The following is a 15,141-nucleotide window of genomic DNA, read 5'->3' as shown; positions in this document are numbered from 1 at the left end:
AGTTGAATTGACAGTTAAGTCTGACTTAATAAAATGCTAAAATAACACAGTTAGAAGTCTTTCAAAGCATAACTTAAGTGACAGATGAATGCGCCGTGTTGGCCTTGATGTTTTAAAAAATAAATAAATCAATATCACGCTGGTTGTTTAGGACATAGGGAAATATTGCCTGCGTAAAACCTGCGTCATCGGTGCACTTTTGTCTTTTAACGTTTTTTCAATTCATGTGTTATTCAAAAAGGACATTTATAGATAAAGCCGCAACTTTGGATGTGGAGATCACCTAACATTGTGTTTCTGGTGGTGTTGTCTGAGCTGTGGCTTTCTCTGCCCGATGCGTAAAAGCGAGAATGGTCCGGGGCAGCACCGGCACCGGCAGCCTCAACACACTTTGACAGAAAGAAGCAAGACGGAAAGTGAGAGTGAGTGAGGGTAATAAAGAGAGTGAGGGAGGGTGGGAGAGAGCCCTCCCCCAGCCAAGTGTCTCCAATGGACCCACTCCTTCATAACCCCACTCTTCTCCAGCTTTTCGCAGATGGCCAAAGTTCCCAAACAGCACGGTGGATCTGCTCACAGGATGACAGGATGAGAGCAGCTAGTTAACTCTTTAACCACTGCTTTGTTTTACTTGCTGTATAGTGAAAGTAGTCAAACACCCTCTGGCGCACGAGGCTACATGTGTGTGTGTGCGCTGGTGATGCCATGCCGCGCAGTCACACCGGAGACGAGAGCAGCGGCACTGGGCTCTGGCTGAAGACCTCGACTGGAAGCAGGGCGCAGGACAACGCACTGAAAGATGTGGAGTCTGGGCGCAGGGAAATGAATAACGCGGGGCGAGTAGGTGACGGTCTCCTATCTCCTTCCACGGCAGGTGCGTTGGGGTCGGAGAGGAAGCAGGGAGCCCGGCTCAGCCTGCTCGGGAAGCCGCTGATCTACAGCGCGCAGAGCGGCCGCAGGAACGCGCGATACCGGCGGCTCCAGAATTACCTCTACAATGTGTTGGAGAGACCGAGGGAATGGGCGTTCGTCTACCATGCGTTTGTGTGAGTACTCGCACTTTAAATCCTTATATAGCAGTTTGCTTCAACACTTTATTCCCCCTGTTCATTCTTTCAAATTAATAGGTTTATTATTACCTGATTTTCCCTTGATGGTAATAACCAGCTTGGGCCACACACATGATAGTTTACATTTTTTTTGTGGACTCTCTTTTCACTCACACATGCACATCCATGTCTTTCCACCCCAACACACACATTCAGCATACAAATACATTTTTGACTGGGTTACTTTTATCTTTCCTACCATTTTTTTTGTAGATGTTGCCTGTTAAGATGTCCTGGCTATGAGGATAATTGCATTTCATATATATCTAATATCTGATATCTGATATCTGTGGATTTAAGTATTGGCTACATCTCTGCATGTCAGTGCGATTTCTTTGGATGTGATCACCTGTTGCTCAAGCAACAGTGTGCTGTGCATAAAACACTGGAGACACAGACCTGAATTATTTAGAGTTGAATGACAATGAATGCACTACAGGTGTGTATGTGTGTATTGCAGACTCAATTGCAACAATGGAGTCAGTAAATGAGACACTATAGCCTATAATGGCCAATCACTTCCAAATTGTTACGCAGCACGAGAAGCTAAAACAGATTTGGGGTTCTTGGAGAAGGCCAACAACCTGTTAACGAGGGTGAATGTACAGTAACATCCACTTCTGCATTATTTTGAGTCTTTCATCACTGGTTTAGACATTGGCTTTAAAAAGAGTGGCTCTGGGAAAAGCCCTGGAGGGACACTTTTAAAGCTATATTCAGTTTAAGTTACTGATTTTAAAACTGCCTTCAGTTTACCACAGATAGGTTTCTCTGGTGTGAAATTGCCAACATTTGATTTTAATTCTCCTTTTTAGTTTCCTCTCTTTCATCCAGATTCATTAACTCATTTGCAGTTTATTCCAAAAATGTGAGATGAGCTATTCTGGTTCGTGTCCGTCTAAACCAGGGGTGGGGAACCTCCGGCCCCCGGGCCGTATACGGCCCGCGAGACAATTTGGTGTGGCCCTCGAGGTAATTTATAAACACACGCAAAAAAGACAAAATTAAAGAAATCTAGACCGCAAAATAATTAAACAAGTGAGTGCCTGTTTTTCCTGGCCAAGGTCAGGGTCCTTGAACACAACACAAGCCTAACATGTCATCAGGTGGTATCTCTGTCAGGGGCGTAGTTCTGACGGGGAGCACCAGAACGCAGCTCCGCTCCGGCAATTCCCAAAATTGCAGTATCCATAAGGAACCGTACACATGCGGCAGTTTCTGCGCGGCTGTGTCTTTAGTTGTAAGCCCAGTGGCGATCTGTTCATCTGTCATACTGATCATACAGTCAATAACTTTGTTGTTATTAGCATCTGGTTAGCTAGCTATGCTAACGAATATAAGAAGCTTTTTCGACAACCAGTGAGGTAAAGGCACATCTTTATATGATCATTATAGTTATAAGAGAATAAAGTAAACAGGTATAAAATACTATATGACAGTAAAAAAAAGTTGTTATTAATAAACAAGAATACAGTTTGAAAGGGGAGTGATTTGTAAAATATCCATAAAGAAAAAGAAAATCTTTTCACAGTTCTGTTTCATATGGGTGCTGAGAGATGTTTCCATAGATCTCCTAATGTTGCTCTCAAAGTGCACCAGATTGATGTTTTTAACTTCAACATTTAAAAACAAATCTTCCCGGGGGAGCATGCCCCCCGGACCCCCCCTAGAGGAGGTTAGGTCCTCCCCACTTAAATCATGTTCACATGGATAGGAAACTAAATACATTTGCACACATCTTGTGTCCATATCTTTCTGTTTGGTGGTCATGCCACACCGTGCATGCATACGTGAGTCATGGTAAGATATCTGGATTAAGAGGTTGCTTTTTCTTTGCACAGCATGAAAGAAAGGCCAAATGAATGGGCTGTGATTTTAGTCTTTTTAAGCAGAGGTCAATAATTTGTACTGCCCTCGGAGGATGTTGATAACATTGAAATGGCCCTTGAGAGGAAAAAGGTTCCCCACCCCTGGTCTAAACAAACACATGTTTGCTCTTCTGCCTGATGCTGTTTTGGTCCCAATGGGATTGTCAACATGACACAAGCTTTCTGTAGACTATATCGATCCACAACTGTTTGTATCTTGGCTGTGCTCGAATCTTTAGAGATAGTGTCTTGTTCTTTGGAATACACTGGTCATCTGCAAAATCCTTTTCTGTGTTGCACTGTTTGCTGTGCTGTTTCTGCACTGCACATCCAAGAGATCACCTGTCAATCAAACGTAGTAGACAATGAGTCTGAGATTTGATTGAGTCTGCTCAGTGTTGGAAGCAGTCGATGCTCATGTTAAGGAGTTTCTCAGTTGATTTGAAACACCTGGCAATATAAATCGCATCATATCCTGTGTGACTTTGTTACAATTATTTATATGAACATGTGGCAGATTGTTGGACAGGGAGTTGGTTCATGGAAAAGCAGGCTCTGTTCTTTTAACAGAATACACACTGTATGTCCTGTTTCTCGCTGTCTGCTTTTATATCACTGCATGCAGTATATAGACAACAAATACATTATGCATGGGTCTATGTATCTGTTTCACACACTTGCCTCCAGAACGCCCACCCACCGCCGCATGGTGAGGGTGGTGAAACCCCACATCCCTTCCCGTCCCAGCAGACCTTTTAGAAGGGGAGCGCTGTGAGAAGGAGGAAGTGGAACTGTCAGAGGAGGGGCTGCGAGGCCGGATGTTGACCTTTTATTTGCTCAGACGGGACAGCTGAGGTTGCGGGGGTTAAGTCGTTACATCTGCTCACAACCACGGCCTTACACAAACCATTTAAGTGAGATAAAGAAACATCAGTGAGATTAGGAATATAATCCTATATCGAGAGCACATTGGCAGGAAGATTTGAGGAAAAGGCATTTAAGGATTCAGATGATAACCAAAGCTGTGTTTTCAGTTTGATATGCAGACATATTCTTCTCTTTAGCTATTGGATGATATTTACTTTATAATAGATGTTTTCTTGCATTCAATTAATCATTTGGATACCAGCTCTAGTGTCGGTGGTACTGATAAATGCAACACCGTTTGAACTCCCAAAAAATAATGTTTGCAAAGGGAGAGTTTTAATTGAGTTGTTTTGGAGATGACTACAAATGACATCATTAGCCAAACATCGACTTCATGTACCGTTACACTTTAGACCTGGAGATTTACAGATAAAGGAATTGTTTTTAAAGGAGTGCAGATTGTTTGCTAATCCCAGAACATGTGTACTTGCTTTGCTGTGTTGTTTTATGGGCATTGGCATCTCAGATGTTAAAATGCCAAAAAACAGTTTCAACGGGGCACAATGTTAGTGTCAAGTGGACTGTTGTAATAGTATCTACTCACGTGAGTGAACATGTATGTTTTTAGTTTGTCGAATGACGTCCATTAGATGGGGTTCTCTGCACTTCCTTTTGAGGGCAAACTCTATTGAGTGATGTCTGACCCGTGCGGGAGACGGACTCCAACATAAACTCACTGCAACAGAGCAATGATCGCTATGCATTCAACCAATTGTGTTTTAATAGTTTATGTCTAAGCAAACCATTTCTTTGTACACATTCAAAACAAGCAGAGAAATGTAAGCATCTCAATCAAATCTGCTAACTCGAAAAACATGGCGGTCTCAATGCGTTTTGGTGCCATTTCACACTGAACTCAACGTGTTGCGGGGAACCGTATAAATTCATTTATTTATTTAACAGGGACAGTGCACATTTATGAACATTTCTGTAAACGTGCCAGAGTTAGCCAAGAGGCTATTCATCTGTAGTCCCTGGACAGATTTTAAAAGTCAACCTAAAACACATTTAATTTTAAACAAGTAAATATAATACATTTAAAACAAGCAACAGTCATTACTGGGATACTTAAATAAAACAATTTAAAATATAGAACATTAAAACAAAACAAAAGAACATGTTAAAACACAGGCGGTGGGTTGTACGGAGCAGAACATTGGGTCAGTGTTGGCAGAGCGGATTCCTCACTCACCAGGTTTGGAGTTGGGATTTAAATAAAGTGAATGTGGTCTGGTCTCTGATTGGAGGTGGGATCGAGTTCCATTGCTGAGCAGCTTTAACAGAACATGAAGACTGACTGAAAGAACTTTTTCTCGCTGCACCTCTTGTTACCCTAGTTGCAGTTGTATATTCCTCTTGATTCAGTCAAATGAAATTCAGTCTCTTTTGATGCGTGAAAAAAAATGCATTTAGCAATCATTTCACCATCTGTTAAATCTTTAATTGCCAAAGGGATTTCTGGTGTGGGATTTATATTGAAACTTTTCCTCATTTGTTTCTTTGAAGTCGTCATTTCTGTTTGCTTGAAGTCAACTTTAAGACCTACGGGCAACTGGTATCTAAAGTCACTGATCCTAATACATTCTGCTGAACTCATTAAATACATTTCATATACGGCTTTAATGAAACTTTGAAGTTTGAATTTAATTGGGATAAATAACAAGTCACGTCTCGTATGCAATCACTTTTAATGTGGATAGTTTTGGATCTATCTTCACAAACTAGCTTTCACCCTGATAGATCCAACACTATCCACAATAAAATTTATTGCATACGAGATGTGACTTGTTATTTATACCAATTCAATTCAAACTTCAAAGTTGCATTGCAATGTCTTCACAGTGAAAAAACCCTTGTTATGGCCGTATTGTCCTGCATTGATTTACAGTCATTTCAGTCTGTTGTCACATGTCATTAATGGAATGGATGTCAAAGTGGTCGCTCTCCTTCAGTCACTGCATTGTGTGTTGTTGCTAGGTAGCAGGGAGTAGTATGTAACCACACGTATACACACATACTTGTACTGTTGCTTACACACAAGCACATGTAAGCCTGTAAATACAAAAGTCAAAGTCGATACAGAAACATGCAAAAAACAAAGATGTATGGGCAATAAATACAATCACTAATAGACATTTTAAAATGATTATGGATGTCAATCAATAAAATATATTATTGTGATTAATATTATGATTCATAGTTAAAGGTGGGGTATGTAATTTATTTCAGAAACACTCGAGCTGGTTTCTATCCCACCTTTAATCTAAACAAATTTAAAAAAACGACATTTTAATCTGTTTGAAATGTATCATAGAAGACGTTTATTTAAGTATTTAATGGGGCCCCTTTATTATTTTTGGGGTTCTCCCTTATCTGTAGTCTGTGAGGTTTGTGTGCATGTAAATGGTCTGCAGAGGCTAAAATCCCATGGTTCCCTCCAACACTCTGTTGGCTCCGTGGAGGACTTTTCTGAAATGCTCCAGCTCCGTTTATGAGAGTTAAGTTGTTAAATCTATCCTTCCATGAGAAGATAGATTAACAACAGCTAACAATACATATTCACTTCTGCGATTTGTGTCCACAATGTGCAATTTTTGCTTCCGGAGAAGACATGGTGGTGTTAAATAGAATTTGGATAAGATGTTATTATCGTGTTAAAGGTGGGGTAGGTAATTTTGGAGAAACCAGCTCGAGATCGCTAGAATTTGAAAATACACAGCCGGAAGAAATCTGCCACTTCCTCACAGAGCCCCTCCTCCAACACACACGAACGTGCACATGACCAGTGAGGGCACGAGATGAGTTTGTGCCCAGATGGAAGGCTGACAGGCAGGTAGGCCATCCAGTTACTTTAGCCGGGCCGGCTCAGATGATTGGTCGTGCTTTTTACAGCGCCACGGCTTCCACAGATGAAATTTTGTATGGATTTGTTGTCAAAGCATTTAAGATATTCATTGCTATCGGGATGTTAAGAGCATTCCATGGAATATAACAAAAAGTGTATCTCGAGCCGGTTTCTCAAACTTACCCCACCTTTAACCTTAATAGCCATAAAATAATACACACAAACTCACTTATATCAACAAATATACGGAGCATGTAAAAACAAAATGCACATACAGTTACATCTATAAACAGAAACACTTCGACACGTGGTAGGAGACGAACACACAGGAAGAAACGTTTCCTTTGATGGTTTCATTAGTAAGCAGTTGTGTAGGAACAGATGCTGCTGTGTGCTTTTGTGTATTTAGATCCATGCTGTGAAAATGTGAAAAAGAACAGCTTGATGTCTCGATGTTACTCTGCGTACTCTCTAGGAATTTCTGATGGTCTGCAGTATTAACCGAGACACTGATCGGCATCTGGCCTTACGTCTCGCCAAATAGTGCTCCCACTGCTGGCATTCAAATTCATTCTCTTAATGAGATGGCGTGCGTTGGCCTCATTACATTCTCGTAAATGGGTTCCAGCCACGGTCCAATTTAGGTGCTAAACCGTGAAGATGATCCCCTTCTGTTTTTGTGTGTGAAACAATATTTAATACAGTTTCTTTGAACTGTTTGCTCAATTGTTGAGGTTTTTTCTGCACAAGACGTGACACCTGACCGTGCCTTGATGTGTGTATGTGTTGGTCCATGTTGTTTGTGTGTCTTGAAAGTGAGTAAGAGTGTGTATCAACACTCCTCTGAGAGATTGATTACGTTACATGGTGTGAATGCCTCATTCATGAATCCCAGGGTGTTCTGGACCATCGACAGGTAACAGTTCCACCCAGCCTGAGGCGATGCCATGAGGAAAACACACACACGTTGTCCAGTGATCAACCTACATCCAGTTGATCCTTTAACCACAAAAAGCATTCAATGTGTGTGTCGTCATTTCTCTATGAACAGCCACGTAGCAATAACACTGAGGATGGGTTATTACAGAACCTACCTAAAGTAACATCTGGAATAATTTCGCACTTTTGCTCTTTAACATATGAAGTAATGAGAGTTTAAGCGTGCATACGTTTATTACATCTTAGACAGGGCTGTTGCAGAGAGGTTATTAAGCTGCAGGTGCATTGATCCCTTCCCTTAAAAATGTGAAATGCACTCAGACCTGAAGGAGATCAAAGGCATCCTAAAGAGAACATGATATTTGAGACACCTTGCCCATAAAAGAGTCTCTGTGTTTAGGTTCAGAGCCTCTTCCAGGTAGAAAGGAGGATGTTGGCGAGCCCCCAATGGAAAATGCTAAGGACCCATTAGATAGGATGAAAAGAAAGACATGTGTGTGTGTGCATGTATAAATACTGTCATAATGTGTTCCGGTGTTTGCATGAATGGGTACAGAGTGGGTACCTATTAAAGGTAATGGGTGTTTTATTTTCTGTCCTCACTGGAGCGTGTAACACAACACAGACGGTGTGTGTGTCCCAGCTCACCAGTTGGTACAAAGTCATGCAGGGCAACACTGAGGGATGGATGGAGAGGAAGCAAGAGCGATGAAAACATTGAGAGAGATTCATAAGTTTCTGTGCAGAGAAACAGAATGTTAAAGCTTGCTTATTCCACGTGTGCTGGAAAAAGCACTTTTAGTTGTCAAAAGTATTTCACAGACAGCTTTGCATGTAACTTATACAAGCACGCACTGACGGGTGTATCAACAATGCAAGAACACGTCAACACCAGGACGTTTTATACTTTTTATCTTCTGCAATAATAAAGTTAAAGCACATACGGTATTTAGGAGTAACACCCAGAAGCAGATACAAGCGGCCGAGATGGGTTTCCTCTGCCGGGTGGCTGGTGTCTCCCTTAGAGATAAGGTGAGAAGTTCGGTCATCAGGGAGGGACTCGGAGTTGAGCCGCTCCTCCTTCGCGTCGAAAGAAGCCAGTTGAGGTGGTTCGGGCACCTAGTTAGGATGCCACCTGGGCGCCTCCCTAGGGAGGTGTTCCAGGCACGTCCAGCTGGGAAGAGATCAAGGGGTAGACCTAGGACCAGGTGGAGGGATTATATCTCTTCGCTGGCCTGGGAGCGCCTTGGGATCCCCCAGTCAGAGCTGGTTGATGTGGCCAGGGAAAGGAACGTTTGGGGCTCTCTGCTGGAACTGCTACCCCCGTGACCCGACCACGGATAAGCGGGAGAAGATGGATGGATGGACCCAGAAGCAGCTTAAGGAAAGGTTCTTAATTCCTATTAAAATACATGGAGGTTCAGTAATTAGGAAAACCTCCCCTACAGGATGATTGTAGTAAATGGTGGTTCTTACTTACTTAAACCTTTTTTAACATAGGAACCAGTCAGATTGGACTTTTAAGTTCTGTTATCATTATGTGGTTATACAGCTGAGAGTTGGTTTGTCTTTTTAATTTGCATTCAACGACACTCCAACATCGTCCCAATGTGTCCTCCCACTCCCAACGCCTCAGCAGTTAGTCGAGAAGCTTTTTGCGAGTTTTATTTATCAATCAAACTGATAATTAATGCATAAATCAGTGCATCACTCTGCAAACACCCGAGTGTACCAGGAACGCTTAGGACGGTTTCATGACACCCACTACATATTCTCCTCAGTACTGCTGTGTCGAGCGCACTTTCAAATGTGTAAAGCTAATTATCATGCATCAGTGGAGAGATTTGATCGCATCGACTTGTCGTTCCATCAGAGAACCAGTCGCCAGCATCAGTCAGAGCTCAGTGGTGAGGAGGTGCGAGATCGGAGAAGGGAGTGCAGTGACAAAATAATGTACTGTGACTTCATGTGCAGGTCACACAGGAAGTGTGTAGGTTGTAGGTCTGGGTGTGTCGAGGAGTTTTTTCGAGCAGATACTCGTATGTCAATGAGTGTGTAGTGAAAGTCTGAAGGGAAAGTATGAATGCAAGGTGTGTGTGTGTGTGTGTGTGTGTGTGTGTGTGTGTGTGTGTGTGTGTGTGTGTGTGTGTGTGTGTGTGTGTGTGTGTGTGTGTGTGTGTGTGTGTGTGTGTGTGTGTGTGTGTGTGTGTTCATTAGTCATTCGGCAGTCCTCATGTATCAGCGGAGGTGCCAGTTTGTTGAGCAATCCCCAGAGCTGTTGGATGGAGACAGGCTGAGATCTACAGTCCTCCTGCCCACACAGAGTGCACCGCTGCTGGGTAAACGTCACACCAGTGTCCCCTGCTCCACCATACATGTCACATCGCTCAAAAGACTCAAATAAATCCCTTTTACACACACACACACACACACACACACACACACACACACACACACACACACACACACACACACACACACACACACACACACACACACACACACACACACACACACACACACACACACACACTTTGTATAGTTAGCTTTGCTCTATAGTTTTATCACCATTAGAACGCATTGTGTCTGGTTCACACATGGCATGCTTTCCCCTTATAATTCATTTCCTGAGGGCTGTCTGCATGGATTTTAATCCTCGGAGCTTGTTAAAAGTTATTTCATAGAAACCTGGAAAGTCTTCGACCTTGCCAATAAGCTTAACTTCCATTTTGTTGAAGCACTTTACATAATTGAGGGGAGTAGAACGCAGCCATGTGCGTCTGTTTCACAGCGTCATCATAAAGCTTGCAACTGTTTGTTGGCAGGTCGTCGTTCTCACATGTCGCAGCACCTTGTACTTTCATTGGTTGCCTGGCAACAACGCTTCAGTGGTCCTAAAAGTCTTTTCGCTAACTTTTTGACAAAAAAGTAAGCATTTTCTGGAAGTGTCTCCCTGCTTCCTGTCTTCAGGTCTCTGTAATGAGCATATTTCACGGGGCAACAACTGTTTAGGGAAATCGACTAATCTTCCTTAAATATAATGTTTAACTATCGTGGAGTAAATTGGACAGTATTCACTTCTGACATGTTCTTGAATATTGTAAAAGTATTAATCAGGAATATTTCTACACTGTCTGTACTCAAGCATTTCCATTTGATCCTATAGAAGATTACAATTTTAGCACAACATACTGTGGTATTAAAATTGAAGTCTTCATACCGTGAACATTTGCTTATACACCGTATTAAAGAAACTGACATAAGAGTAAACATACATTGTCAATAATCACAAGACATCATTTAAAAGCTCTAAGATGCTATTTTTCATTTAGAAGTTTCCATAACATGATATAGTGCTGCTCACATGCTTTGTTTTCAAGTTTTGTAATTCTGGTTTACAATTGTGCTTTTTATAATCTGTCTTTTCTTTAAGAGTCACTGCAACTGATAGGAATTAAAATAAATAACTCTTAGGGTGACACACACGACACACACACACACACACACACACACACACACACACACACACACACACACACACACACACACACACACACACACACACACACACACACACACACACACACACACACACACAGGTGTCCATGCATTCCTCTGACTCACTCTTTGCTCCAAACTCTTCGGAAATGAGATACAGATACATCAAGAATGCTGTACAGCTTTACAGTATGGATATTTCACACATGCACATTGATATATCGTGGCAAAAACATACAATCCAGCACAGCCCGCGACACAGCTTGTGAATAATTTATTTGGGTAAATCAATCACTTTTTCCTGCGTGACACACTGACTCATGCTGAACAACATCAGCTCACCCACGCTGGCACTTCCTCAGACGGAGGGAGACAGAGCACCGTGCCAGGTGGCGGCTTCGTTCGACATGTTTTCTCCCACTGCTAGAATAATTGGAATAGGAGAAATGAAATGCAGAAGACAAGAGGTATTGAGAGGGAAAGAGAAAGACAGGATGTGTGAGAAAAGAAGAGATGACGAGAGAAGTGTTTACGAAGAAGGGCAATGTTCTTTTTTTGAAGTGATATCTTTGCTCTGCTGTGAGACACCTGACCTGACAGTCCACCGTGTGGTTTAATTACCCCTTCTTCATGTCTCTTCTACATCAACATGTGTCCCCTCTTCTTCATGTCTCTTCTACATCAACATGTGTCCCCTCTTCTTCATGTCTCTTCTACATCAACATGTGTCCCCTCTTCTTCATGTCTCTTCTACATCAACATGTGTCCCCTCTTCTTCATGTCTCTTCTACATCAACATGTGTCCCCTCTTCTTCATGTCTCTTCTAAATCAACATGTGTCCCCTCTTCTTCGTGTCTCTTCTACATCAACATGTGTCCCCTCTTCTTCGTGTCTCTTCTACATCAACATGTGTCCCCTCTTATTCATGTCTCTTCTACATCAACATGTGTCCCCTCTTCTCCATGTCTCTTCTACATCAACATGTGTCCCCTCTTCTTCATGTCTCTTCTACATCAACATGTGTCCCCTCTTCTTCATGTCTCTTCTACATCAACATGTGTCCCCTCTTCTTCATGTCAATTCTACATCAACATGTGTCCCCTCTTCTTCATGTCTCTTCTACATCAACATGTGTCCCCTCTTCTTCATGTCTCTTCTACATCAACATGTGTCCCCTCTTCCTCATGTCTCTTCTACATCAACATGTGTCCCCTCTTCTTCATGTCTCTTCTACATCAACATGTGTCCCCTCTTCTTCATGTCTCTTCTACATCAACATGTGTCCCCTCTTCTTCATGTCTCTTCTACATCAACATGTGTCCCCTCTTCTTCATGTCTCTTCTACATCAACATGTGTCCCCTCTTCTCCATGTCTCTTCTACATCAACATGTGTCCCCTCTTCTTCATGTCTCTTCTACATCACCATGTGTCCCCTCTTCTTCCTGTCTCTTCTACATCAACATGTGTCCCCTCTTCTTCATGTCTCTTCTACATCAACACGTGTCCCCTCTTCTTCATGTCTCTTCTACATCAACATGTGTCCTCTCTTCTTCATGTCTCTTCTACATCACCATGTGTCCCCTCTGTGTAAAGAGACTCTGAAAGTTTCAGGAACAAAGATTCTCTCTCTTTTTGATCCATTTCTATAAATACAATAACAGGAAAACAGGGTTGAACTCAAACAACGTAAATGGAACGAGTGTGGATGGGTAAATGTGTATGCGTGGAACATCAGGGTGACGCACATGCTTAATAACCCATCAATGGAACAGCGTGCACATCCACCCAATAACGACATTGACATTTTACCTGATGGGAAATGAGACTGTGAAGCATGGCTGCCTCCAACCTCAGGTTCTCCAGATTAGCAGGTCTCTCCTTTTATGGAGGCAAAGTGATAAACATCGTCAGTGAATATGAAAAGTTCCTGAGTTGACAATATGAGTTTGGATGTGTCACTTCCGCACAGAGTGGTCCAACATGGAAAACAATGTGCCAGATTAACGCTAAATATATCCGTACAACTTCCATTTTTCTGTGTCGCACTGTGATGAGGTACAAGCATGAGTTAATTTCTTTACGTTCATTATGCATTCCCTGCTTTTGTGCAGTTCATGTTGAACAATATTGAGTGACGACCAGCTGCAGGTAAATGCACCCTAATCGGCAACCATTTTCTAACGTGGACGGGTCATCTGGTATCAATGACATGGAAAAATGGATGAATGTGATTAATTAACCTGCATGTAGGTCTCTATATTAAGACCGTTACACTTTTTTTTGCTACATCTGATTACAGTGTTTTGAAAGTAATATATGTATGCTTTGTGACACAAGTGACGGTACGCATTTCAGATTACGCAAATAACCTGCGTACCAGTTATGTGCACCCCTGTACCAGAGCCATATTAATACTATTATATGGCTCTCCCCTGTACTACAGCAAAAGTATTCTCCGTCGGGACTTCCTGCAACAACACCACGCCGTTATCAAAGATGTTCTATTGAGAAGACGATCACTACGTGACAAAAGTTTTCAAAACCGTGGCTACTGAAATCAATCTTACTAACTGCTGTCTGTGGAATTTACTCCGCGCGAGTTGGCAGACTTTATTTTGCTTACTTTAACATCATTTTTCATGGTGGGGCTAAGCCATTTCTTGGTATGGGTGTAGCCAGAGCCATTTAATAGAAGAGTTACGACATCTCCGTTCACTCCAATGGACCACTTTTTTACAGCAATGGCGGATCGTGGAGCCTCTCAATCGTTCCCCGGAAGTTAGCGCCAAGGCTGGCAGAGCTGTGGAGTTGCTGCATAATAGACCGTTCGTGACGGACTTTTAAAGGTAAGAAGAAGTTTAAAGATGTATATTGCGGATATTATCAGTACATCTGATTCAAATGAACATGTGTATTAAAGGATGTCAGTGGATTATCCCTAAATTAGTAGATTTAGGGAACGTTTACAGATAACAGATTAAGCTAGCATACCGAAGCAAGTTAGCAACACACGTTGAACAGCCTTTTAATTGTAAATTCCGTTCTCTCTATGTCATTTCGTCCAACATGTTGAATTAGAGAAGAGGGGCTTCTAAACGGGATTGTATGCGGGGGTGGAGGGAGTTAAATATTAGATAAATATAACTTTGGTGCGTGTAAGAGTGAGTGTTTTTAGCAGAGCCATATTGTGTCCTTGTGATTCTGTTGATTATTACCTGTCTGTATAATGTTGCAGCCCAGCTGATTCTGGATTGATGGCAAAGGGAGAGGGACTTAAGTGAGAGTGAAAACACAAGGTACGTTTAATACTACTGTTTTATAGAAGTAAACACGTTATCTCCCCAAGGCAATAGGTGTGCTATATAGGTGTGTATAACCCTTTCTCCTGTCTGTTACTCCCTCTCTCAGCACAAGAACCAGAGGGGGGTTCAATGGAGCCTGAATACCTGCACTGAGACCCTCACCCTGCACCCTGAGTCTCAACTCTGTGTTTTTCAAGCCTTTCCCTGTTTTTTTGTATTAAACAAAACATTAAGCTTTCCCAATGGTGTGGTTTTCGTTTTGTGAAAAAGTGCAAATGCAGTGTTTGTATATAAATCACATATTTTGTTGCTGTTGGTCGTGAAATTGCTCCTGCTGACTTGAGCCAGCCATTTTTTCCTCCGCTCTGTGTCAGTGGGGAAGCCGTACATTCGTACTCCTTTCTCTGAGCGATTGGAGCATCCCCAGGCAGCACAGCAAACCATGGTGGCGACTAGGAGGCAGCACAGCAAACCAGGACAACACGGAGGAAAAGGCACCGACAAACTGCATGATATGCTCTTCTATGTTTATTGAATTCCATGTATTTGCAATGGATGTTCCTAAAGCAACACATTTAACATCATCATCATCATATCCTGTCGGTCTCCTGTCCTTTCTGAAAGCCATAAAGACGACATTAGTCATTTAGATAA

At 42.2% G+C, this 15,141-nt stretch overlaps 1 protein-coding gene and 1 long non-coding RNA gene across 6 annotated transcripts in view; both read left to right on the top strand.

Annotated features, from left to right (window-relative positions):
• Positions 1–243: 243 nt before the first annotated feature.
• Positions 244–15,141, top strand: part of kcnq5a (potassium voltage-gated channel, KQT-like subfamily, member 5a) — a 128,132-nt gene continuing 113,234 nt past the window's right edge. For 2 of the 5 annotated variants that reach the window (XM_071205572.1, XM_071205570.1), the window contains exon 1: positions 244–1,043. In XM_071205572.1, the coding sequence (XP_071061673.1) occupies positions 703–1,043 (341 nt within the window). In that variant the 5' untranslated portion in view covers positions 244–702. The remainder of the gene's footprint in view (positions 1,044–15,141) is intronic. The other 3 variants (XM_034100543.2, XM_034100539.2, XM_071205571.1) reach the window with 2 other exon arrangements.
• LOC139435166 (uncharacterized) lies at positions 11,559–14,725 on the top strand. The gene is made up of 4 exons (XR_011644434.1): positions 11,559–11,650; positions 13,925–14,031; positions 14,421–14,481; positions 14,594–14,725. It is a non-coding gene; the product is annotated as an uncharacterized lncRNA (long non-coding RNA).

This window comes from Pseudochaenichthys georgianus, chromosome 15, assembly GCF_902827115.2.
Source record: "Pseudochaenichthys georgianus chromosome 15, fPseGeo1.2, whole genome shotgun sequence".
NCBI classification, from domain to species: domain Eukaryota; kingdom Metazoa; phylum Chordata; class Actinopteri; order Perciformes; family Channichthyidae; genus Pseudochaenichthys; species Pseudochaenichthys georgianus.
This window is presented reverse-complemented; position numbering and strand designations above follow the sequence as displayed.